Source organism: Corythoichthys intestinalis, chromosome 8 (genome assembly GCF_030265065.1).
Source record: "Corythoichthys intestinalis isolate RoL2023-P3 chromosome 8, ASM3026506v1, whole genome shotgun sequence".
NCBI lineage: Eukaryota > Metazoa > Chordata > Actinopteri > Syngnathiformes > Syngnathidae > Corythoichthys > Corythoichthys intestinalis.
Window position 1 is genome coordinate 43,304,404 of NC_080402.1, and position 27,641 is coordinate 43,332,044.

Consider the following 27,641-nt stretch of genomic DNA (forward strand, 5'->3'; position numbering starts at 1 on the left):
ATCCTGTGTTAGTCTGAGTGGCCATAAAACACGGCATGTGCTGTACTGGACATACAGTGGATGTGCCTGATGAGTTACTCTAAGTGAAATGAAGAATTGAAGATGAGCAGGAAGATCTATTGGCTGTAATGCATGAATACTCAACTGGGACTAGTTTCATTACTTTCCCTCACCCCAGTTAACCCTGACCACTGGAGCGAAATCGGTTTCCTTTTTTCTTTACGAATCAGGCATAGAGGTTTAGTAATCAATTGCAAACAACAACAAAAACAACAACCATACAATAGGGGCAGAGGGGGTACAGAAAGAAGGCAATGTATTCTCAAGTATTCCAAAGATGTTAAGGATTTTATGGGAAAGAGCTCCATGCTGCTCAATTTCCACTACGTACTCATCAATGCACACTAATGCCATTTAATGGCAAAGAGAAAGGGCTGCCCCTGTTTCTTCATACTACTAAAAATGAATCCACTCTCAGAATTGTTCCAATTAAGATGTCTTTCTGATCCAAAGAAGGGTGATTCTCATAAAATAGCAGACAGCAAAGCATCCATCTACCTCAGGCCTATTTACAACTGTGTGTGTTACTAATAGCCAGGAGATGGCGCCATTTGAGATGAATTATTCCACTGCTCTTTTGCAGAAATGTCATTCTGCAAGCAAGAAATTATAGACAGGACAAGCTTCCCATGCATAAATTTGCTCTCAAAGCTAAAATGGCCTGAACGTTATCAGTTTATGACTGATAAAACTGTATCTAGTCATCCCAAGCTTTTAATGTATCCCCAAGCTTTAATGGCTGTTTCCCTGACCAAGTCATCAGATGAACACTTGATTATACTTGACACTTGAAACCCAACATGACAAAGCATGCCTAACAAGGCACTAAGCAGAAGGCAACTCATGCGTATATATTAGCCCAGTTCCCCCCGAAGAACCCTTTGTACCCCCTAAACAAAAGCTTGGCCTCAACCCCCCTCCTCAAATGCATTGTCGCTCTCACACGTTATGAGAAACAAACAGAGTTGGAGGTGGCAATAGGAGAAGGTTATAAGTGAAAACTTAGGTAGCACTTTACAATAAGGGTCTCTTAATTAACATTAGTTAATGCATTTTTAGACAATAACTCATGTTTAAGTAACATGACAATAATTCATTTAATCCCTTATCTAACATTTATTAATATAGTAATTAACATGAGTTCATGCATTAGCTAATGCATTTTAAGACGATAACTAATGTTTAAGTAACATTACAATATTTAATATAATTGCTTATCTAACATTTATTAATATATTATTTAACATGAGTGAATGCATTAGTTAATGCATAACAAGACAGTAACTAATAGTTTGGTAAAATTAAAAAAAAAACTATATATATATATATATATATATATATATATATAGGCCTATATAGGGTTAGGGTTTAGGGTTTGTTGACTTAAGCATTTATAATTTCTTAGTTAAGGGACACATGTGCTACAATTTACAATGAGGGTCCAAAAAGGATTCAGTAATGGTTAATAAAGGTTAAGGGGGGGCAACGTAAGCATTTATAATTTCTTAGTTAAGGGACACATGTGCTACACTTTACAATAAGGGTCCAAAAAGCATTCAGAAATGGTTAATAAAAAATTAAGAGGGGGGAAATTAAGCATTTTGTTTTGTTTGTGTTTGTTGTGTCTGTTTGTTTTGAGTCCCACTGCAGGCCTGTATGCCTTTTCCTTTTGTTTTCCCTCCCAGTCATCAACACTAATTCCACACACCTGTCCTGCACACCTGGTCATTACCACAGCCTCCCTACTTAAACACCCACAGCCCTCTGCTCCATTGCGAGTTTGTCAGCCCTCACTGCAACATACGAGCAATCCTAGTTACCGTCTTGCCGGATTTTGATACTTTTTGACCTTGTGGATTTTTTGCCTCTAGCCTGCTACTTGTCTGTACTTCTGCCTTGTTTCTGCGACATGCTACAGGACCGGATCTGGATCGCCTCTGCCTGGGCCCTCGCCTTGCTCGTCCCCCCCTGCTCGAACAGCCCTCCGTGCCTCACCAGGAGCCAAGACTTCTTCCTCTCAAAATCATTGTCAATAAATCTGCTATGAGCACTGCATTATTGGGTCAGTTTGTTCCCTGATCCTTGTCTCATGAATAATTTTTTAGTTAAGGGATACGTGTGCTACACTTTACAATAAGGGTCCAAAAAACATTCAGTAATGGTTAATTAAGGTTAAGTAATACTGATGAGGTACGTTCACGTGAAATAATACCATACTTAAGGTTAGGTTATAATATAGAATACATTACTTAACATTAATTCACATATACATTAGAGCATTAATAAATAGTTATTAATGTATACTGGTACTAGTAAGTGATTGTTATTTTAAAATGAGAAACATTGCTCTGTGAGTCCTTGGGTGGTGCTAACCTAACCTTAAGTATGGTAGTATTTCATGTGAACGTACCTCATTAGTATTACTTAACCTTAATTAACCATTACTGAAGGTTTTTTGGACCCTTATTGTAAAGTGTAGCAAATGTGTCCCTTAACTAAGAAGTTATAAATGCTTAAGCCCCCCCGACCCTTATTAACCATTACTGAATGCTTTTTGGACCATTATTGTAAATTGTAGCACATGTGTCCCTTCACTAAGAAATTATAAATACTAAGTTAACAAACCCTAACCCCTATATAGGCCTATATATATTTTTAATTTTACCAAACCATTAGTTACTGTCTGGTTATGCATTAACTAATGCATTAGCTAATGCATTAACTTAAGGTAAATAATATATGAATAAATGTTAGATAAGCAATTATATTAATTATTGTAATGTTACTTAAATATTAGTTATTGTCTAAAAATGCATTAACTAATGTTAATTAAGGGACCCTTATTGTAAAGTGTTACCAAAATTGCCCTCAACATGAATCGGAAGCGAGGATTTCAACCTCTGTCCGAACCGACTGACCACGGAAAACCGGAGAAATTATCCTTTTAATTTCATAATGGTAACTATTCATTATTCGAACTAGGAATTATTTTCTCCACTAGAGGGCATTTGTGCTCTTTGGACGAATAATTCTTCATTTCTGTCGTTTTTTTTTTTTTTTTTTTTTCGCTCGCCAAATTTTTTTTTTTTTTGCATTTCTGTAATGGGTTATTTGACAGTGTCATTATAAAACAGCTCATATAACATATAATCATTTTTTACTTGTACTTGAGTACATTTTTTGGATGACAACTTTTACTTTTGTAATATTGATTGATTCAACACCCAGAGACCTAGACTAAAGTGTGATTTAAATAAAGTCATTTTCATGAATTAACTGTCCGGTAATAGTGTAAGTATAACAGATTCCATCGAGCCTGTTTATTTCAGGCTACCTCAATTCCCAAAGCTTATTGAGTCATGATTTTATTTTTATAGAGTTTGAATTTTCAAAATCATATGGCGGAAAACACTGAGGTGACTTGAAGTTCTGCTCTGAGACCCCCAATTTGGCCAAATTTCAAAATTGTCCTATATGCATGTGTGATACATCCTTGGAATGCTTAAAATCTCAATTTTCTGGGGGAAGAAAAAAATTTAACAGGAGGGCTTTTTTTTTTCCCTTTTTTTTTTTTAATGTTTTTTAAACAGCAAAACCCTTTCTGGAGGCGAGAGCAGAATTGCAGACGCCATGACTTTACTGAGATATTATCGCGTACTTGCCTTGTTTCGATCCAAAAATTCCATGTAGCATGTATCACTGAGTGTCAAGACACAGCTGTGAATGGCCAAAGCTGGATTTTTGGGGGATTTTATGGGTGAAACATGGTAATATAACAAGGGGCACGATGCAGAAATCGTAAACATCAAGGAGTGGTCGAGATTTTCTTTTTCATATATTTACCCCTTTAAACATTTTTTTTAGGGCTGTCAAACGATTAAAATTTTTAATCGAGTTAATTACAGCTTAAAAATTAATCATAATTAATCGCAATGAATCGCAATTCAAACCATCTCTAAAATATGCCATATTTTTATGTAAATTATTGTTGGAATGGAAAGATAAGACACACGATGGATATATTCATACAACATACTGTACATCAGTACTGTATTTGTTTATTGTAACAATAAATCCACAAATGGCATTATTAACATTATTTCTGTTAAAGTGATCCACGGATAGAAAGACTTGTAGTTCTTAAACGATAAATGTTATAGTTACAAGTTATAGTAATTATATATTAAAACCCCTCTTCATGTTTTCGTTTTAATAAAATTTGTAAAATTTTCAATCAAAAGTAGAGTTAATATAATAATAAGAAGAATAAAAATAACAATAATAAAAATAGAGTGAAAAGTTTTATGTGTATTTTGCATAGCTATTTTGATATGGAATGCCAGTTCATTTTGCATTGTTGTTTAACTGTGTGTCAGAATAGGGCCTCATTGCTATAGACTGAAGTGCTTTTCTTTTTGTGAACATTATTTTTTTTTTTGAGAGATAGGAATATTATTTTTGTTATACTTTCACTAAACGATACTTATGTTTGTTGTGAAGGAGTTGCCGAAGCTTATGCCAATAAACGGCGCGGCCCAAAGAACGCCTGTGTCCACTCGCCTTTACTGTTTAACATATAATGAGAAAACCCATTGGCAGTGTATTAAATACTTGTTCTCCCCACTGTATCTGTACATATCTTACCCAAAATACAACAAGAGACACATAATTGCCACTAAAAGAAAGAAAACTTACCGAAATATGTGTGGAGCACAAATAGCAATTTGCATTGCATTGTGAATACAGCATAAACGTCTCACAACTACTAATTCTCCCATGTTTAGAAGAAATAACATGAGTATGGAACGGCGCTGCCCCCAAGCGGCCGGTGGCATTCTCTTCACTCTTAATGTCCATAAACGGCCTCATTGTAATCTGTTTGAGGCAATATGCGAGCGGGTCATTCATTGCATGCGTTAATTGCATCAAATATTTTAACGTGATTAATTTAAAAAATTAATTAACGCCCGTTAACGCGATAATTTTGACAGCCCTAATTTTTTTCAATTTTTCTTTGTTTGGATCGGTTATTCATCATCTAATGTATCGGACAAAATGCGACAGTAACAAAAAAAATTAAGAGATAGTTATGAGGTGGATATCCGTGACTTTTTTCCAGACGCCAAATTTTTCATTGTGATGTAATTTGTTTAAAAGTTTAAAATATGTGAGTGAATAATTTTTTAAAGTCGTTTTTTTTGTTTAGTTTTTTTTTTTTTTTAACGAAATATGAGACATCAATTAATGATTCTAAGCTAAAAACGACAGACATTTTGAATAATAAGTATAAATAATTACCTTCGTTTTATTGCTGGGTTGAAACAAAAGCGGTTGCGCAACGTCTGTAAACGGGGGTTTTCAGGGTAAAACGGACAAATTGAAAATAGTTCGGGGGCTTAATGTGCCATGAATCTGCGATGGCAGCATATAGACATATTGTTCTATCAAACATAACAGTTGTTTTGGCTTAAAATACCGCAGTTTCTTTTAAAAAGGAGTGCAAGAGCAGAAACTGCTTTTTCAGTCTTGTCTGTGTTTTCTGACATATATATGTACAGTATATATGAAAAATATTTTGATTCAGTCACACTCGCGACCTCCTTTGGTCTTCGAGGGTCTTAACATTTCCACAATTACATCGTCTACCTAAATCTCCAAATGAAAAAAAAACCTAGTGATGCATACAGTATATGATGAGGTATTGTGGCATTCATGTGGGAGAGGTGGTTTGACATGTGCTTCTCAAGTGTGCCGAGTCACAGGACTCAGATAGGGTCAAAGGACAAAGAAATGAATCAAGACTGTTTTAGTAAGACAAAGAGAGACTTCAAGCTCTTAACATTTATTGTATCTATTTACAGACACTTAGAAATAGAGCAGATAAAGAGCAATGTTCACTGCCACAAAGCTAAAGAATTAGAATGGCTGCAATGCAATTTAACAAAAGCGGCATACTTGGGTTTCACTAGTTTGGCTATGTACAAATTAACACTTTTTGTTTGACTAACAGGTTAAAAAATATAAGGTTGTGAGATAAATAAATATTTCCTTAGGGTTGAAAAACATAAAGAAAAAGTGGAATCTGTGAACCACGCCTAATTAAGTGGTTAGGTACAGAAGCATTTAAGTTTTTGTCATTTTGCATTTATTCAGGATTTTAAAGTATGAAAATGGTTGTACTTACTTTTAAGTCACTTTGTCAAAATAAAATTTCGCCTGATGCGGAATGGATTTATTTAACGAAAGTACGGTAGTACCTCTACATACGAAGTTATTTCATTACAGCACCTTGTTTGTAAGTCGAAATGGTTGTATGTCGGGTAGGATTTTCCAATAAGAACGTGACGTGACAGAGAGGGAACGTTGCGGTTGTGTGTTTTAGTGTTTTGTTGAGAACACTGTCAACTGCGGCGGACAGTAGGCGTGTTGTGTTGGACAAGTTCTGAAATAAATGATAAAAACCTGACGAGGCTGATGATTTCTTTGGCGATGTTACCACAATTACAATAATAATTGTAACCTTATCTTATAAAGACTGGCGAACGGAGGTCGGAGGAGGACCGTGGAGATCGTAGAGATTCGGATGCGCACCCCACACTCATAGTTTTCGATCATTTGCATCTTCATTTCAATGATAAGTGTCACCTTTTTCCTTGTTTCACCACCCGTACCAACCTTTTTGAAACCTGTGTTCTCTCACAAGAAAATCCGCCATGCGTCCGTCTGCGGCGCTGTCATTTCGCCGTATTTTCAGCATGTTGTCGGATGTAGAAACAAATGGCGAGTCAAAGTTCACGTCGGATGTCGAAAAGATCGTGTGTCGAAGCGATCGGATGTTGAGGTACCACTGTATTTTTGATTCAACAATCTGTTCACAACGAGGCGCCATTTTAGGAGCTGAAAATTATCATTCGTATACCCGGGCTCCAGATTGGTTTGCTCCCAAACTGCCACCTGTCACATTTTGGTGTGTACAGCACGTTTGCGTATTTCCATAACTGCTTATGTAATTGTCAGTTTTAGAGTGAGTGAATTGAGATTGAGAGTGCTCTCGTAACTACATGAAACGCTCAGGCTAATTCTCAGGAGACTTTGCACAAACTATCGTCGTTGGTGGTGACAAAAGTGGAGAAATTTTCATAAACGACTCCTGCTTCATTTACGTGTAATCAAGCCCCAGCTTCAGGTAATTTGTGAATAGTTGTGTCTTTATCCGCCCAGGGATCGGTTTGTGACTAGGCATGTGCTGATAACCGGTTTCAAGGAATACCGTGGTATGAAAACATCACAGTTTCAAAACCTCAAAAAATTTCCGTCATACCGTCCCTAAGGTATTAGTTATTTTTTTATGCCCCATAAATGCAGGGAGAAATCCCTCACTTGAAGCTGCAAGGCTCAACCCTCCCCCACTGGTTATTGCTCAGTGTCAGTGCTTCAGCTGTTCTACACGATGGCTGGAGGAGGTGAAACTCCTGAAATTTTTCCCTCCATCGAAGAAAATGAAATCGCTGGTATGGGAATACTTCGGCTACAGAAAAGTTACATATGGCCGCGGCTTAGAGGAGGGCCAACTGACATGTAAAACATGTTTGCTGAGTGTTGCTGCCGAGGAGGCAATACCTCCAATATGATTTCACATTAATACAAAATTAAAGGTTAGTAAACACTAGGGGTGTGACAAAATATCGAAATGGTGATATATCGTGACACTTTGTATCCCAAAAGGTTATCGATATGCTCCTGCCAAGAATCGAGATATCATTTTAAAAAGGTGTCATTGTCTAAAAAAAAATAAATAAAAATGAACCAACAAGTTGCTACCAAAATCTTCCACCATTATAGTGTCTCAGTTAACTCTAAGGCTGCATTGACGGGGCTTGACGCCCAATCCATTTAGACTGGGAACGTTCATTGATCCGAAACCAGAGCATTCACATCATTCTGCTGATTTTCAGGGCATTTACAGGCTACTTGCTGTTTATTTTAGGGCATTTACAGGTGATTTTCTGTTGAGTTTGAGTCACTGTCTTTTCATTTGGGTAATTCCCAGGTCACTTCTTGTTCTGTAACTCAAAATAAACAGGAAGAGACCTATAAAATACCCCAAAATCAACAGGAAGTAACTGAAAATCAACAGGTGAATGATTAAATGGCCCAAAATTATCTGATTGCCTGGCATTGGCTGCCACTACCGGCCATAGAGGTTCAATCCGTTTGAAGTGGGAGGGATGGCAGCGAATGAACAAATGTTCATTTGCTGCCACCCTCCCAGTTCAAATGGATTGGACGTCTGCAAGTGCTAAACTCATTCCAATTTACAGCAGAAGCTTGTTTTTCTGTTTATTAGTTGTTTGTAGAATATCCTTTAATGATTTCCTGACCAACGAATCGATAATCGTTGTATCGCCATATCGTCAGATCATCATTATCTTGAGCTTTGTATCGCAAATCGTATCGTATCGTGAGGTACCAAGAGGTTCCCACTCCTAGTAAACACTATTTCCCACCAGTTACGAGAGTTAACTCCAGCGTGTTTAGTGTGTCTAGCTGTGGTAAAACGTGTGTTTTTTTTCTCTTTGACAATTGTGTTGAGAAAGAGGATGTGCTTGTGCAATGTATAAAACATGATATGAGTCATACACACGTGCTTTTTATGGAAAATAATTCAATTATTTTTGTTCTGCTGATAATAATGTTAAGCTGTGGCTCTGGGTTTAAGCTTACCCAAAGGACTACATTTACTTTAGTTTTTGTTAGAAATTTTTTTTTCAACATTATACTTATGTTCCAATGTGCTAATGTTTTGAAAAGTAAAAATCCTGTTCAATGGAAAAAAGATTTTATTTTAACCCAGACACCTCAAAGTAACACATTTTAGAGCTGTAATTGCAATACCATGATACGTGAAACCGTGATATTTTGGCTTTAGGTTATCACACCGTCAGAATCTCGTACCGGCACATGCCTATTTGTGACCCATCCAGGGCGTTATCCGCCTTTTGCCAAAAGTCAGCTTGGACAGGCTGAAGCTTACCCGTTACTACTCAAGTGAGGCTTAGTACAATAGAAAATGGGTGGATGAATGTAAATAAAGGTACAGTGGTACCTCTACATATGAAGTTAATTCGTTCCAGGACCTTGTTTGTAAGTCGAAATGGTCATATGTTGAGCAGAAAATTTCCCCATAGGAATACATTATAATTCCATTAAGTCGTTCCACAGCCCAAAAACCTACACTAAATCTTTAGTAAATACTGCTGGTACTCTTACAAATGCCAATTAAACATAGCAAAACAAATAAGTTATCAAGAAAAATCGGAATAATATAATGATATTAACAATAATTAATAACTATTCCTGTAGATAATGTAAAGAATCGGATTCTAATGTGGGGGACACTTTTTGCTGTACCTGAACGCAGTGATGTCACAGTGAGAGAGGTCGGTGCGGTAGAGATTAGTGCTGCAACAATTAATCTATTAACTCGAGTATTCGATTAGAAAAAAATATTCGAATTAATTTTTTTTGTTTCAGGTATTCGTTTAATTAAAGTGGCATTGCAATGGTTTATTTTGAAAGTGTTTGCATTTAGTTTTATTGATTACTCGAGTTAATTGATTAATTGTTGCAGCACTAATTGCAATTGTTTTAGTGCTGCAACGATTAATCGATTAACTCGTGTATTCGATTAGAAAAAAATATTCTAATTACATTTTTTTGCTTCGAGTATTCATTTAATTAAAGTGGCATTGTAATGGTTTATTTTGAAAGTGTTTGCATTTAGTTTTATTGATTAGGGTGGATACACTGCCCTCTGGTCTGCCTCTTTTCACATGGCTGAATCCAACTGCTCCCTGTTGAGACCAACGTAAGCTAAGTTTTTGTTTGAGCTAATGTTTTTTTTAATGCATTCATAATTTAGTTTATGGGTATATTTAGCCGTTTTTTGTCGGAATGTGTGTCTGAACCATTTGTTAAAAGCATTGAAAAAAAAAACGTTAGCATTTTATAGCATTTAAGCTAGCGGACTTTTTACATTTAAGTTAGCCAATTGTTCTTTTGTTTTACATAGATCCTCATTTAAACAAAATATATACAGTATATATACCGTTTGAGGCTCAGCTCAGGTATTTTAATTTTTCATGTGCCTTATCCGATTACTCGATTATTCGAACTAACTAGTCCATCGATTAATCGACATTTAAAATATTCGATAGCTGCAGCCCTAGTAGAGATAATACCTTCGTTTTCTTGGGAGCACAGTCAGCTGCGGAGGACAATGGGTGTTTTGTGCTGGATAAGTACTTAAATAAATGATAAAATCGTGACGAAGCTGGCGATTTCCTTGGCGATGTTACCACAATAATAATTGTCAACTTAACTTATAAAGATTGGCGAACGGTGGTCAGAAGAGGACCATGGAGCTGTATTGTTGAGCCAGTTCACAGATGCGCACCCCACGCTCATATTTTTCTATAATTTGCATCATCATTTTTCAAGCATGTCGTCGAATGTAGGAACAAATGGCGAGTCAAATTTTACGTCGAATGTCGAAAAGATCGTGTGTCGAAGCGATCGTATGTCGAGGTACCACTCTACTTCACTGTATTGAGAATAAAATGCAAATAGCAAATAATTCAGGGGAAACTACTAAGAAACTTTTGAAGTAAAGCTAATAGTCCAATCATCAATCATTCTACAGCTTTAATGTTGGGTCTATAAAGGCAAAATGACAGAAACAATATCATTATCAAAATATATCTGAACCCACCAACACGGTAGTTATTCTATTCGAGTCGCTGAGGGTAATCTACTCTGTGTAAACTTCAAGAATAACAAAAAAGTTCCATGTCGTGCAAAGAAGACAAAAGATAGAAATAACCGGTGCAATACTTTTCGGGTCTTTTTGGTCTGCAAGCAGCTCCTGCATGCACAATGACTGTGGCCAACTTGGCATGAACGGCATTAAAAAGTGCCTTGGACGAGAGTGGTGAAAACACAGAATGTACTGTACTCAACTTGGAACACAAAACAGCTGAGAAAGTCTGTTTGTTCAATTCCACTTTACTATAGCATGGAATCTGCATTTGTAAATAACACACTTGCAACTCTGGCGGCCGCGCACCAGATAATATAAATTAGGCTCTATTATTTTAGCACTAAGATAATTGTACTGTCAAGGTAAACGAGTTATTTTAACGCGTGCGCGAATGTGTAGTCTTGTTCATAATGGGCTAAAGTGCATCATTATATTTCTTTTGGTGAAGGGAGCCGGATAACAGTTTGGCACGAGTCATGCTTGCACTCTCCCTCACAATTACATCTCAGGGAAAGAAAAAACAAAAATCCACAGCAAGCACTCTCCAAATTTCACACAGATTCACACCACGCAGGAAAATTTCAAGGACAACTTGTGACCAATCATAATGCATCCATTTTTCCTCGCTTCAGCTTCCTGTCTTGTGTCTGACAGGCTTAGCTGCTGATCACAGACTGCGTACATAATTATTATAACACAACAAAGCACATTTGTAGTGTAAGCTGTTGTACTGTTTCTGCCGAAATTGAATGCTTGTATTCCACAAGGGAGTGTTTCTATTGTCCCACATGTTAGGACTGAGGCGAGTAAGGGAAAGGAGGAGATGTGGATGCATTCGGGAAACTTCAAACTGACTTTCAAGAGTCCACTACCATTCGCAGTCAGGTGAAAGGACAGCCGAAACTTCAAACAGGAGAGGTACCTGAGCCAGGCCGAAAGTCCTGTGTTTGCTGTTGGGGTTTAGGCTGCAGGGGAGATGGCGGGACGTAGTTGAGGCTGGGACTGTCGATGTCCCCTTCGCCCACTAGCGTTAGGTCCGACAGGGCGTCTTCTTCCAGCATCTGGACTGAAGCTCCCTTGCACGTGTCCTTGAACGCACTACGCTGTGCCTCTCGGGACGGGTGGATAGGAGAGAGCGTAGCGGGAAACTGTGAAGAAGGAGGTCTGGCATTTCCCCACCCGCTGTTGTCAGAGCCCAGTGCAGAGTCCAAACTTTGAGACTGATGATGAGCGCTGAGAAAATGGCCTCCGCTCGCCCTGTCGTTGCCCGGGTTACGGGAATAAGGGGTAGAGCAACCAGGCTCGGGGTCATAGGGCGGAGGTGCGGCTCGACCAGTCGCTGACGGCGACAGGCGTAGGAAGTCCGGGAGCTGGAGGTCACTTTTGTTCAGGAGGCCTCGCTGGTCGTCAGCTCTGTTGCTCTGAGCTTTGGATATGAGGTCGAAGAACTCTGTATAACATGCGCACATGTAAAAATAATAGCGCAGACAGAAGCACAGAAACATTGTGAGTAAACTTTCCGAACGGTAGATGAAAACTGATCATTGTTGGAGTTTGAGGTTGCGTGCGGTAGAAGGAGTCCATTGGGCAACTCAAAGCTACATTCACTGTTAGAAAAGGTGACTGTGCTACATAAAGCTAGCTAGTACGGCACACATGTTAGCGGGTTAGTGTCATTAAACAGCAGTACGGCTTCAGGAACAAAAGACAAAGAAAAAGAAGAAGGATGTTTTTGCATCTTTACCTTCAGCTTCGTCTATATTAATCTTTTTCTGCTTCCGTTTCTCCGGAGCCTTATGAAGAGAGACAGAGTGGTTGGGTAAAGGCTGGCTCCTTGTGTCAGCCTTGCCGTTTTCCCCTTGGGGGTGGGTGGAAGCGGCTTTCCTTGACTGCCTGTCCTCCCCCTGGGAGCCACAAGGAGAGTGGAGCGCAAAGGTGTCAACGGAACAGTAGGACGAGTGACTAGAGCTACTGATGGAGAGGTTCGGGACAGCATTTTCATGGAGTATGGGGCCACTTTTGTGAGGAAGGGGCTATTTACATGGCTCTTGATGGGCTTTGATGAAATGAAATAGCCAAAGGCCTTCTTGGAATCTAAACAATAACTAGCGAGTGATTTTTCATAATCCAAAAGCGACGCAGTTCATTTTGGTAGAAAATAAGAGAAGATGTTATAAAGATGATGTACATTATAATTATACAGTATTTTAGTTTTTTTTTCCCCCCGCTGCACTCCAATAACAATTGACCACAACAACCAATCATTGACTGAACAAGCCCTGTATTTTAGAATCAATGGGGGCCGGATGACAAACATACAGTGCTAAACAACCCACCGTGACATTTCCAACATCTTGGTCAACTTCAAATTAGGTTTTTCACGTTTCTGTAATTATAACGACACAAGTATGTATGTAGAAGCTCCTCAGTCAAAAGAATACTTTCAATCATAAGTAAAAAGAAAGAAAGAAAAAAAAGTTAGTATTGTCTAAAAAAGTTGTCAAAAGAAAACTGAGGAAATATTTTGATTGCACTCCTGAAAATAGAAACTTTTTTTTTTTTACATTGTTGGATGCTGTACAGCAGTGATCCCCAACCTTTTTTGCAACAATGAACGGTGTGAGTGGGCCTTTTTTCTCATGGACCAGCAATGTGAGGCAGAAAATTACACCAAATATAAAATAACACGACGGGGCTAAAATGTAACCCACCATACGCTGAATCAACCTTTTTTAACAGCAGCCTCTTCTAAAACTTGACGGCAAATATCATTGGTCGCAAGCATAATTAGTTATCCAATCGTGAAAGTTTTCTTGGCTTTACAGTAGTAATACGGTTCGCCACGAGGTATGATGCTCTCATTACATTTGCTTTTGTTGCCTCGTTTGCTAGCTTTTAGCCACATATTATGCAGAATGGTCTTGGTAGGCTCCTCTTCTGGCTCAGCAGGTAGCCTTTTCCCTGTAAAAAAGCTGTCCAAAGACGTCTGTTTTATAGTTATCTTTGCTAACGTTCTGCTTATTATTTCCGAGATCATATCATATGCGCCTACGTCATTATCGAGGACAATCGCACATAGATAGCTAATCCAAGAAAAACGACCGGAAGTACCCCGTCCTCTAATGCTAAGGTGTTCCGCCCGCAGTACACAGCCAACAGCAGCTAACGTTAATGTTTAAATGGATTGACGCTGGGGTGCTATAGGTGTACAAACACTCCAGTAATGGCAGCTAACCACTAGAGGGTGACGTACACAAATCTCTACTCAGTTTTGTCTACAGAGTAGAAAGACATTTTAATGTGTCAAGAAGCACAGGCCAGACTGCCGTTGTTAACAAATTATTATTTCTCTGCGGCCCGGTAGCAAATGTGCCACAGACCAGTACCGGTCCCCGGCCTGGTGGTTGGGGATCACTGCTGTAAAGTACTTCATTAATTTCAATCCCTCAGTAAAGACTGATCAAAATATATCCTTATTAAAAGAGGACTGGCTGGGGGTGCGACTTATACTCAGGAGCGACTTATGTGTGAAATTATTAACACATTATGATATCATTTCACATGTTATTTTGGTGTTTTGGAGTGACAGTGATGGTTTGGTATATTTGTTAGCATGTTCTTTATGCTATAGTTATCTGAATAACTTAATAGCTATGGCCACGATCGCGTTATGCCTTTGGCAATGTGTGTTCAATTGTATTATTGAGTTTTTTATATTGAAATGCATGCTTTTAGTTTGTGGCGCTTTCACGCCCACGTGGGGGCGCACTCGCACTTGTTTACGTGAAGAAGAGCGCTCACACGCCAGAAGAAGACCGACAGCTACGTAGCTGAGTGAGTGGGAGAGTTAGCGAGAGAGAGACACGGCTGCAAACCTACGTTTATTGTTTATGCTTGTAAAATATCTCTACATAGGCAACATCTGTGTGTATCATCTTTTCTGTTGTTGTGTGTTTTCCACCCGCGATAGGACACTTAGAGCCAGTTGTGTGGTTGTTTGAACAATGCGCTAATGCTAGCGAACGCATGCTAACCGTTTGTGTCACGTCATTGCTGTAAAAGCACCTAATTATCATTTATTTACGTCGATGCGAACCTGTTTGGTATCGAGGACAAAATTGATTCAGCAAATTATACGGACATCCAGCATCGTCATTTGGGAGTTTAGCCCGCTGAATAGCCAGGACCGAGCCGTAGCGTCCTGGTGAGGACAGTATATTCGCATTTCGTTGTTCATGCACTGTACACTTATTCAGCATATTGTTCTCTATTGTATTTTTATATCAAATTGCCTCTCAAGATGAGATGTCTGTTCTATGTGTTGGATTTTATCAAGTAAATTTCCCCCTAAAATGCGACTTACTGGACTGTCTCAGGAAATTAGAATACACAATATTCTAATTTTTTGAGACAGTCCTGTGTATATATACAGGACTGTCTCAGGAAATTAGAATACACAATATTCTAATTTCCTGACTGTCTCAGGAAATTAGAATATTGTGTATTCTAATTTTATGGCTGGTGCGTCTTATTCTCAGGTGCGATTTGTAGTCCGAAAAATACGGTATGTACTTTATCGAAGGTGTTGTTGTTTATGGGTATATTATCATTATTATGAATGGGCTAACTCACAGCAATTGACAGCGACAGACGTCCAATCCATTTTAACGGTGAGAATGGCAGCGATTTATCACTGCCACCCCTTTCAGTTAAAATGGATTACATGTCCATCACCATAATTTGCAGCTGACGAATTAGGACATTTAGGCCTAGTACAAATAAACCATGACCAATGGTTGGGGACCACAGCATCACAGTTTTAAAACTTGCGTATAACGTAACACCGACACACAACACAACATCTAACCACTACTGGAGAGCCACACTACAGAAGCAAATCAACCGAAATTGTCCTAAAAATTACCACACTGAAGATGAGGGAATCTACAACGTAGGACTATAGTACTCCCACCACCAACTAGAATCATTTCCTTGCAGATGAAACTTGTGAAGCTTTGAAAATGGCCTGGTTACAGGGGCCTCATTATAGAAGAAAAGCAGTTAGGAAAGTTGCCGATGCATTGGACCACAGACAGACCACAATAACAGAAACAAAAGAATCTTTGAGAGTGACGAGGCTCACTGCCAAACATAAAAAAACAGGCACGCATCAACATCACAGACGGCCGGATGCTGCCATAGACACGCGTCATACACCTGTGCACGTTTATAATTCATTGCAAACAGACATGGGTCACTGAGGACAGCGAGGAGACACTTAGTAGCGTGATATCATCATCAGGAAGTGGAGACATTCAGTGGGTTATGAAACATTCCAGAGTCAGGAGGTAATAAAAAAAGCTGGAGGGTATCTTACTGTTGTTGATTGGTTTCTGCTGGTAGAAGCCCCGATGTGGCTTTTAGATGGTGCTGAAGGACAAAGAGTAAAGGGAAGATGCACTAACACGATTCATAATGAACAGCAACTGAATCTCTTGTCTTTTTTTTTTTTGGTTATTACCTTTTCCAGGTATGTGCTCTGCTGAATCCAATACCACTCTCAGCCCATCCAGATTGGATATTGGAAGACCAAGATCTAAGGGCTCAGATTCCCCGCTCTTGAAACACATAGATTTTAAAAAAAAAAAAAAATTGGAATTTGGACAGACACAGGATACAACTGGATGCAGATTTGCAATATTCTTCTTTGAAGATTGACACTTACAATGCGTGCCACCAAATCTGAGAGGTGAAGCCCGTATTTTGCCACCACCGGCCTGAGAACCTCAGTCACTGGCTTGGTAGGCTTTGCTTTTAGTCCGACTGAGCGGTTAATAGGGACCAAATCTAGCCTGGAACAGGGGAAAACAACGTTCAAAGCTTGAAAAAGTTGTTTATAATGTTGAGGTTACATCAGGCACAAGTCATACAGTAAAGGAGTGAACATTTCTGACCTAAAGAGTGTGCGTTTTTCAAGTCTGAGATCCCGAGAGCATAACGTCATACAGTCTTGGTCCAAAACAAGTGGCTGGGAAAAAAATAAATAAAAATCAGGAAAATACATGAAATGTTATGATCACATAAAGATAGGTTGAAAATAAAGAAAGTTTCCGAATGTTACTATTATCACCATTACAAAAGATGACTGAAATCGGAAAAGCACATCTTCAAAATTAAATAAAACAAAAATAATCTATCAACCTCTTAAGAAGACAACACATGTTGGCCACAATGAGATTGTTTGAGCATTTACTTATAACAAAAATAATAGCAATGCTATGCTAATATAAGTGTTTACCAATGGCACCTCTAATATATCATTTACATATTCAAGCAGCGTGTCCACTGTCACTATATTTGTCACTTTTTGCCGTACATTTATGTTTGTGTGTGTTAACATTTCATTTTATCAATGCATTCCTACTGCAAGTAATCTGGGTGTTTCCATTTAATATTGAATTAAATATTCTGAAAATACACATTTAAAAAACACTTAGTTAATAAATGTCAAACTGTTATATTTTTAGAACAATATTTCCAATTAGGATAAATGTTTTGTAACTGGAAGCTTACCAAAATCATTTATTTGACCATTAAGGAATTTTTCAATCAACCGTTTCTTATGGTAGAAAACAATATGGGGTTAATTTCCTTGTTTTACTAGACCTCACAGCAGCATTTGATACAGTCGACCACACAGTACTTGTATCTCGTTTAGAACACTTTATAGGTATCCGTGGTAATGCTCTACAATGGTTTAAATCGTACCTGGAACATAGGATCTTCTCAGTAATGATTGGGGAATTTTCCTCCTCACAAACTTCTCTGTCTTGCGGGGTGCCACAAGGCTCTATTTTAGGGCCTGATCTCCTTGCACTTTATCTCCTACCTTTTGGATCAATTATAAAAAAAACTAAAGATGTGCCGATCGATCGGGTCCAATCACGTCATTTTCAAAGTATCGGAATCGGCAAAAAAAATATCGGACATGCCTTTTTAAAATTTTTTGTTGTTGTTGTTAATTAAATCGTTTTCTCATTGGATTTAACATTAAAGACAAAATGCCTTACACTCATCCAGAGTCTTTAGTTTTGGCTTAAAGTAGGGCTATCAAATTTATCGCATTAATGGTGGTAATTATTTTTTTAAAAATTAATCACGTTAAAATATTTAACGCAATTCACGCATGCGCTGCACGACCCACTCACACATTGTCGCGTTCAATCTATAATGGCGCTGTTAGACCTGTATATAGAGCTAAAAGGCAGTGTAAAATGAGTAGAGTGAGTTTTGGCAGTCTTTGGAGCCTTTCTTTAGTTGGCTAAAGCCTTAAAATCCTTCTCTCAACAATTAGAGATTTCGTGGGAAGCAAAGTGGGGAAGAAAGGTAGTAGTTGATCTTTTCCTTAACACCCTATGTTATTTCCCAACGCAGAGAAGATATATCAATTGGTGCCACTACGCACAGTCATGGTTGCACTTCTCATCATGCATTTGGGCAGAACAGTTAAATGGCTATAGCATCATTTACTGAAAGCTCAACAAATACACTAGATGGCAATATTTAGTCACAATATACAAAGTCACATTTATCCTTTAAGAATTACAAGTCTTTCTATCCGTGGATCCCTCTCACAGAAAGAATGTTAATAATATAAATGCCATCTTGAGGATTTATTGTCATAATAAACAAATACAGTACTTATGTACTGTATGTTGAATGTATATATTCGTCCCGAGTTTTATTCATTTTTTTCTTAATGCATTGCCAAAAGGTATATGATCGGGAAAAATTATCGGGATTGACTGGAATTGAATCGGGAGCAAAAAAAAGCAATCAGATCGGGAAATATCGGGATCGGCAGATTCTCAAACTAAAACGATCGGGATCGGATCGGGAGCAAAAGAACATGATCGGAACAACCCTAAAAAAACATAAAATTTATTTTTATTTTTATGCTGATGCCCTGCATCTGTATCTGCCCCTGAGACCCAACGAACAAACTGCTCTCACTAAATTAATGGAGTGCATATCCGATGTGAAGCAGTGGCTAGCACAAAACTTTTTACATCTTAACGAAAGCAAAACTGAATATATTACTTTTGGCACACCTTCTATGTTGAATGCCCTTCAGCCCAACTCAGGCGCTCTGGCTCCCTTTTTTAAGACACATATTAAAAATCTCGGAGTGATATTTGATAGCAGGCTCAACTTTGAAAAACAGATTAGTTCTGCTGTAAGAGCAAGTTTTTTCCAGCTCCGTCTCTTGGCCAAAGTGAAGCCTTTTCTTAGTCGCCACGACCTTGAAAAAGCAGTTCACGCTTTTATAAGCACAAGGCTGGACTACTGCAACGCACTTTATGTTGGTCTTCCCAAGTCCTCAATTCCTCGTCTCCAACTTGCTCAAAATTCTGCTGCTCTATTTTTAACAGATAAACCTAGACGTGAACATATTACCCCCGTGCTGTCGTCAGTCCACTGGCTTCCAGTCCATTTTAGAATTGATTTCAAACTTTTACTGTTTGTTTTTAATTCTATTAATGGCCAGGCTTCTTCTTACTTATCGGAAATTCGTAATTCTGGCAGGACTCTTCGTTCTACCGGCCAACTTCATTTGCACGTTCCGAGGTCCAAACTCAAACAGTGGGAGACTGATCTTTTGCGGTTGCTGCCCCAAGGTTGTGGAATAGTCTTCCCCCTGAAATCTGCACCACTACTAATTTAGGCCTTTTTAAATCTCGGTTAAAGACACACCTTTTTAGACTCGCCTTTCCCCCAGATTAGTGTAGCCTGGTTTTATTTCTTAAGGGTTTAATTAATTGTCTTATACCTTCTCCCCTCCGACCAAGAAGAGGTCGATAGCTGCCAGGTTGATGCAGAGCTTCTCACAAAGCCCCAGCAACAAATCTCTGATGGACACACCAGCCCTCAGCGGCACAGAGCAACAAGAGCCATCTGGCAAGTTTATGTTACACTGTCTTAGAGGGACACTGCCTCCGGCACGCTCTGATACCGCCACACGAGAAGTGTCTCCCTGAAGGACAAAAACATTTAAGATTAAAACCAAAAAAACAGAGGCGGTGCAGAAAAGCATGCAGAAATCAGAGCTGAGGAAAATGAGGAGACTTACATGCTCTCATGAAAGTTCCTGTTACTATAAACTAGTGCTGGACGATATGACAAATTATATTATCAAATCCATTTTAAATTATCGTCATGAATTCCTTCTATCATCACTACTGTCAATTTAATCATATACGTATAATAACAAGTTCAGATAAACCACAACCACCTGGATCCCTAAACGTATCAACCGGCCTGAGACATGATAAGCACACCTGTAGAGTGCACATGCCAACAGTACAGTCCGCAATTAATCAATCAGCCCTGAGACAAAATATTCAATCAAGCTCAGAGGGTCAATGTGTAGTCATCAAATTTAATTCTAAACCCTCCACTAATAACATATGGAGTAGCCATTTTAGGTAAGTAAGATCTTGAGCCCTCCCATCAGGCGCTCTAAAGATTCAATTTACTCGACATTACAGTGCTGATATTGAATTAAAAAAACACTTGATGGCTATAGTAAATGGACAGTACTTATATAGCGCATTTATCTGCATGGTTACCATGCCCAAAGCGCTTTACAGTAGCACACATTTACCCATTCACGCACACATTCACACACCAATGGGGCTGCTGCCATGCAAGGCGCTGTCAACCCATTGGAGACAAATCAGGGTTCAGTGCCTTGCCCAAGGGCACTTCGACAGTGGGCAGTCGTAGCCTGGAATTCGATCCACTGACCCTTCGGTCCAAGGACAACTCCAGTTACCAACTGCGCCACGGCTGCCCCATATATATATTGCAGCACTATATTGCAGAATGTGTGATAAATCACACAAAAAAATATTTTATATTAATGAAACAGTTACTCATTGGTTGCCACTGACAGACGTCCAGTTCATTTGAACTGGAGGCGTTGCATAATAGAATGCGCAGCAACACAAGTGTTGTTGGATTTGAATGGTGGATTTTGAATTTTTCGGTAGAATTACTGTCTTTCGCCATCAATGGCAGGTAATGATGAAGCAATACAACTACCAAGGGGAAGACTCGGCCACTAAAAAACACAAAATTATTAACGTTAGCCTTTTTTAGTACCGAGTTAAGTCTTTTTTTTGTAACTTATTTTCATCAAATAAATAAATATACAGTGGTACCTCGACATACGATCGCCTCGACACACGATCTTTTCGACACTGGACGTAAAATTTTACTCGCCATTTGTTTCAACATCCGACGACATGCTCTAAATACGCAGTCTATGACAGCACGGCAGTTTCTTTGTTTTCCCGCAAAATTGACGCACGCACGGCCTATTTTCTTGTGAGAAAAAATCAACATGTGTTCCAACCATGTTAGTGCAGGTGGTGAAAAAAAGGAAAAAGGTGATGCTTACCATTGACATGAAGACTGAAATGATAGAAAAATATGAACGTGAGGTGCGCATCCATGATATAGCTCAACAATACAGCTGTAGATAGACTGTCTATCACGGCGGTCCTCCTCCGTTAAAGTGGCAATTATTATTGTGGTAATATTGCCAAAGAAATCGCCAGCTTTTCAGGTTTGTAATCATTGATTCCACCAATTTGTGCAACACAACACGCCCACAGCAAGTAAACAAAATGAAAGTAAAAAGGCTCACTCCATCAAGTCAGCCACGCGATGCGTTCAGGTACACCACGCAAGCACATTCGCCGCATAAGAAACCGGTTTGTTACATTATTACAGGTATTGTTATTATTATTATTATATTATTATTCCAATTTTTATTCATAATTTATTTGTTTTGCTCTTTGTCATTGATATCTGCAATTGTAACATCAGTATTTATTAAGAATTTAGTTTAGGTTTTCGGGCTGTGGAACGAATTATTGGAATTATAATGTATTCCTACGGGAAAATCCTGCTCGACATACGACCATTTCGACTTACAAACAAGGTCCTGGAATGAATTAACTTCGTATGTAGAGGTACCACTGTATACTAAATCATGGCATTGTCATCTTGATATAAAATGGCCAATATTGTCATAGCAGATTTTTTTTCTCTATCTCCAAGCACTACTATAAACCCTTACCTAATCCAACATTGTTTTTTAGTTTTTCCGGACTCACCTCATTCTTCCCCGAACCAGATGTCCCAAGCTCCAGGCTGGTGCCTGAAGACAGAGAACCCTGGGATTCACGACGACCATTGCTACCCGAGAAATCTGAAAAATATTCCATTTAGCAAACTCAAGAAAAATATTGACAACTTGGGGTTGACACAGAACAGATCCCATTAAAATTGCTAAATGAAATACATTCTAATCAATCTCTCAGATCTTCTTGAAAACACGTTATTGCGGCAGATAGAACCACGTTCCATTGCATTTGATCAATTCAATGCTTTGTCTGGTAAAGTGAATGCCTGGCTAATTTGCTCATCTGTAACAGATAAGAAACTGTGTCCTACATTATGTATAATCACAAACGACCCACCGTCTAATGTGATTGTTGCAGTCACAAAGTGGTGTGAACGATGGAATAGAAAATACATATTAAGTATGAAGAAGAATGTCTACTAACTGTAATTAAAGTCGATCAGCTCTCGTTTCTTTGGACCTTTGCCAAAGCTCCTGTTACGGGACCAGGAGAAGAACATGCCCTTCCTCCTGTCTCCTGAATCATCTCGACTCTCATCATTCAACGAGCGGCCTGACTTGCTCCTTTTGTCTTCCTGTAGAACATAAACAGGAAGAAATAAAATGGGTAGACAGCCGTTGTTTTGACAGCCAAAGGCTTGGAGGTCAATTCACGTGTATTTTTGCTTACCTTTTTGGGTGTGGAAAGGTTGGAGCGATCCGAGCCAGTGGTGCTGTGCTTTGAGGTGGGGCTGCTGGGAATGTGATAAGGGTCAGGAAGGGGTCGGCCCTCCACCTCTGCTAACATACATGCTTGATAGAGCAGAGACTTGAGGAAACGTGTATAGCTGTCAAACTTCATCAGGTTGAAAATCTAAAAAGGACAGAAGCGAAGTATTCAGCAGAGAGTTTAAACACAAAAATGAAAAAAAAAAAACCTCACAGAGATTAGCGAAAGCCAGTGGTTGTTGTGTGGCCATGTTAATGTACATAACTGGGTGTCTAGATTGTAATTATCAACTCACGACTTAGTCGTGGTTTGGAGAGCCACATTTGAGGTTCAGTTGATCAGGGATACATTACTGTTCCAGGAAACAAAATATAAAGTATTACAGATAAACTTTGAAACTTGTGACTTTTATCATCAGTAACATTTTCAACCAGCTCAATAGAGCAATTCAATAATCTTTCCTTCAGCGCAACATGCCTTTCTTATCTTGTGTTGTATAAGAAACCACATCTGTACAAGTAAAACACTGTCAAGATAAGAGTTTTTGTTTTCAGGCTTACACACTTGTCTTTACACTCCATTCAGTGTTATCTAAGGTAAATAAATTTGTGGTTTGAGCTGTACAGCCGACCTGTAACTGCTGCTCCTTGAACATGTCAGGTCGAGGGGCATTGAGGATGTCGTCAGCGAGCTGAGCTTGATTGTCTATGTTGACCGGTGTGGTAGCTTTACTGGACAAGAAGCTATTGTAGATTTCTCTGGCTCGCTGAGATAACTGGGAGCAAGACAGGAGCACAAGTTAGAGCATCTGAAATAATTTAGATAAAACAGGATTTTTTATGGATATCAAAAGTATGCTTAGTGTATGCGGCACCTGCTTCTTGTCATTTTCAGGGATGTGGCTGAAGAACTCACATGCCTGCCAGAACAAAATATTCTCCTCACTGAACTCTTTCTTCAGGAATTCCTGCAGCAAAAAAATGTGGATTACAAATGAACCAACACTTAAAAATGAAAAAAAAAAGTCAGGTTTGTTTAATAACATGAATAGCAGTTATTTAATGGCAATAGTGTCAAACATCCATTCCTGCCTCCAAGGGTACAATTCTTATTACAGTATCCCTTATAATGCTGTAATTACTGAACTCCAGCAAGTTCTCCTAGGACCCCAAAAATGTTATTCAGTGCAGAAAAGGAGAACTTTTAATCGTATAACTCCAATGTACAACCCGGAGATGCCAAATCAATAGAATAGGGCTACTTTGCACTGATGAGGGTCCACACCTTCAGGTTCCTGGGAGTCCAGATCTCAGATGACCTCTCAAGGACAGCAAACAAAACCGCTATCATAAAGAAAGCTCAGCAGCGTCTGCACTTCCTGCGAGTCCTCAGGAAGAACAAGCTGGATAGGAAGCTTCTATCACTCATCCATTGAGAGCCTTTTAACATACTGCATTTCCACATGGTACGGGTGCTGCACTGCTGCAGACAGGGAGAGGCTTCAGAGGACAGTCAAGACAGGACAGAGGATCATTGGCTGTCCTCTCCACTCCCTGATGGACATCTACTCCTCTCGGTGCCTCAGCAGAGCTCTAAACATCCTCAAGGACAGCTCACATCCTGGTGTCCAGCTGTTTGAACTGCTCCCCTCTGGGAGACGCTATAGGTGTTTAAAAGCTAGAACAAACAGACTGAGGAACAGTTTCTTTGCTAAAGTCATCTCCACCCTGAACAGCCATATGTAACAGACATCACCCAATGTCCAATATTCATTTACATGCAGTATACTATGTGCAACTTACTAAGTGCAATATTCAATGCCTCACTGTCAACTTCTGCTACTTAACTTCTATTCACACATATTCTATGTGCAATACTTGTTTATGTGCAATATTAATGTGCAATATTCAATGTCTTCACTGTCAACTGCTGCTACTTCACTTCAATTAATGCACTGCCTGAACATCGGACTACCTCATACACATTTTATATTTATTTATATTTTAAACTTTTATTCCTTCAAGCCACTTTTGAGATTTTTACTTGTCCAGCACTGTAAAGGGAGATGCTTCACAATTTCATTGTACAACTGTATAATGACAATAAAGGGCTATTCTATTCTATTCTATTCTATTCTATTCTATTCTATTCTATTCTATTGATGAAAATCTGGATGGTCCTTTTCCTCTTTGGCCAGGTGGACACAACACCTATGATCTCCAAAAACATCTTGGGATTTGGATTCGTCAGACCACAGCACACATTTCCACTTTGCGTCTGTCCTTCTCTGATGAACTCCAGACCAAAAAAGCCAGCTACGTTTCTGTACGTATTTGTTATGTGGCTTTCATAAGGAACTGTATTAACTAACAACAGTTTTCTGAAGTGTCCTGAGCCAACATGGGAATATCCGTTACGCAATGATGCGGTTTTATTCATCTTTTTAAACGCAATGCTACCTTGAAGGGATCAAAGCAAGCATTCAGTGTTGCCTTGCTGCTTACATGAAGGGGTTTCTCTATATTCTCTGAAACCTTTGATTAGTAAAAATCCCTAACTCTCTTGTAATGGTACTTTGAAAAACATTTTGTTGGACACTTATGTCCACCCAATTGAGCACAAAACGGTGAGTCTCGCCCCATCCTTGGTTATGAACCGCTGAGCGTCTCCAGGATGCTCTTTTAATCCCCAATCCTGACCTGTTTACCTTTGGAATGCTCTAAACAGGTGTTTTTTTTTTTTCTCCCAGTCTTGTGTTGTTGCTTTGTTCCTTTTTTTTTTTTACATTCATCAAATTAAAAATCAAACAATATTTGAAAAACAAAAACAAACAATTACCGTTACAATTAAGTCAATCAGTTTGAACATCAGATATCTTATATTACTGGTGTGTTTAACTCAAAATAGGTTGAAAAATATGTGTAAATGATGAAGTGTTTTTAATTTCAGTTATCATTTTACACTGTTGCAACTTCATACAATTTGGAGTTGTATCATATAGCCTTCCAGTTTCTGATTGTAAATAAGAGCAGCTAAAGTGTATTACCGAGAAGTAGCGGACTCCCACTGGGTCCTGCAGCAACCTCTCAAAGCACACGGCCCAGCTGGCCACTCTCCTTTCGGTGTGGCGCCGGTGACTCTGCACACTGGGTAGACTGGCATTGCTGTTCAAACTGTTGTCACTACTGCAGCCCTGCAGCTCCACACTGTTCAGTTCTAGACAAACACACAAACATATAAACAATAGATACCTATAATTGAGAACTTCAAATTGTGTTGCTTTTGTTTCTGTAATGGTCAATACACCGTTGTGTAGAAGTTTTTTATTGAAAAAGATTTCATACATTTCATACTAAAAATATGATCAATGACTTCAAATCTGTCGTTGGTAACGTTTGAATCGTAGTATTATGAATAGGTAATTCATTTTATTATTAGATTAAGTAAATTGTGTACTCATTTTCAGTATTTAGGTATTAATTCAATCCTATATTTATGACAATTCCTTTAACCTGCAATGGTGTATGCTGCACTTCATCATACTGTGAGACGCTGCTAATACACACATATTGCACATGAAACAAGTCCCTCCATTGATCATATGTATTTATAAATTCTGTAATTTTCAATTGTCTTAAGTTTTTTATCTATTCTCACCTGCAGTTGTTTAAAATCATCAATAGATAGACAGGTAGACCCCAGGTTACGAACGAGTTCCGTTCCTAAGTTGACGACGTAACCCGAATTGCCCGTAAGTCGGAATGAACCGTTTAAGTATCTCTAAATCTCAAAATAACTACCCAAAAAGTCCAAAAGTATTGTATTTTGTTTAACGATGGAGGATGGAGGAGGATACACTGCCCTCTGGTGGCAGCATTGGGTCTGGCTGGACTGTCGCCTTGTATGATTGAGAGGAAAACTCAGATGTCTGACATGGATAAAGGATCGCAGCACTCAGGTTTGGCCCACATAAGGCTGTAAATTGTTTCACTATTATTTGTTTGTGTATGCATTTGTAATTAAAGCTTGTACTGTTTGTGAGTTACGTGTGAGCGATTTTCTATGGGAATTGTAAATAAGTTAGCATTTGTAGCATTTAAGATAGCGGATTTTTGCCAGACAAATTATGTTAATTTAATCTACTAAATTTATATATTGATCAGATTAAATGGACGTTTGAACACCAATTGTTTTGTGTCAAGTGTTTCATTGTTAAAATACATGTCATTTTGAACATAACCGTACATATGTGTGTTAAAGCTTTACTAATAGTCAAAAGTGAAGGAAGTAGAAAAAAAAAAAGCAAAATTGTCTTGTTTGCTGGAGGAGACCGGACGAGACCCCGGCAATGTAAAGTCGATATCGAGTACGTCGATTATGTCATGACCCGGGGACTACCCGTACTGTAATTTTCAGAGTATAAGCCGTTACTTTTTACCCCTACTTTGAACTCTGCGTCTTGTAGTCCAGTGCGTCTTATTCATGGATTTTTACAAACTAATGAACTGCTTGTCTAAACTATTATTTAGCCTCATGGGAGGGGCAAGATATTAGAAATGAGAAAAAGCGTGATAAACTACTAGGGAACAATGGCAAACAGGTATATATGTAAGTGGTAATCCCTCATGTCAGTGAAGTATAGTACAGGGATGTTCCAATCGCATATTTGTGCACCTGAGTCCGAGGCGCCTGATTTTGAGAATCTGCCGATACAGAGTACCGATCCGATACACCCCAAAAATTTTCCTATTGCCCTATAAATACATATATATATACACACATCCACAATTTGAAACAAAATCAAACAGGAGAAAGCGTAGTAGTCAGCAAGTCAGTCTGCC

The 27,641-nt window shown here is 38.7% G+C and overlaps 1 protein-coding gene across 3 annotated transcripts in view; it reads right to left on the minus strand.

The window, feature by feature from the left end:
• Nucleotides 1–3,141: 3,141 nt before the first annotated feature.
• rgs12b (regulator of G protein signaling 12b) overlaps nucleotides 3,142–27,641 on the minus strand; it is a 139,295-nt gene continuing 114,795 nt past the window's right edge. For 2 of the 3 annotated variants that reach the window (XM_057842719.1, XM_057842720.1), the window contains exons 7-19: nucleotides 25,847–26,016; nucleotides 23,675–23,767; nucleotides 23,432–23,575; nucleotides 22,762–22,944; nucleotides 22,516–22,666; nucleotides 22,063–22,157; nucleotides 19,710–19,913; nucleotides 16,834–16,907; nucleotides 16,605–16,731; nucleotides 16,401–16,497; nucleotides 16,257–16,309; nucleotides 12,624–12,783; nucleotides 3,142–12,329 (exon numbers count right to left, since the gene is read on the minus strand). In XM_057842719.1, the coding sequence (XP_057698702.1) occupies nucleotides 11,785–12,329; nucleotides 12,624–12,783; nucleotides 16,257–16,309; nucleotides 16,401–16,497; nucleotides 16,605–16,731; nucleotides 16,834–16,907; nucleotides 19,710–19,913; nucleotides 22,063–22,157; nucleotides 22,516–22,666; nucleotides 22,762–22,944; nucleotides 23,432–23,575; nucleotides 23,675–23,767; nucleotides 25,847–26,016 (2,096 nt within the window). In that variant the 3' untranslated portion in view covers nucleotides 3,142–11,784. The remainder of the gene's footprint in view (nucleotides 12,330–12,623; nucleotides 12,784–16,256; nucleotides 16,310–16,400; nucleotides 16,498–16,604; nucleotides 16,732–16,833; nucleotides 16,908–19,709; nucleotides 19,914–22,062; nucleotides 22,158–22,515; nucleotides 22,667–22,761; nucleotides 22,945–23,431; nucleotides 23,576–23,674; nucleotides 23,768–25,846; nucleotides 26,017–27,641) is intronic. The other variant, XM_057842721.1, reaches the window with a different exon arrangement.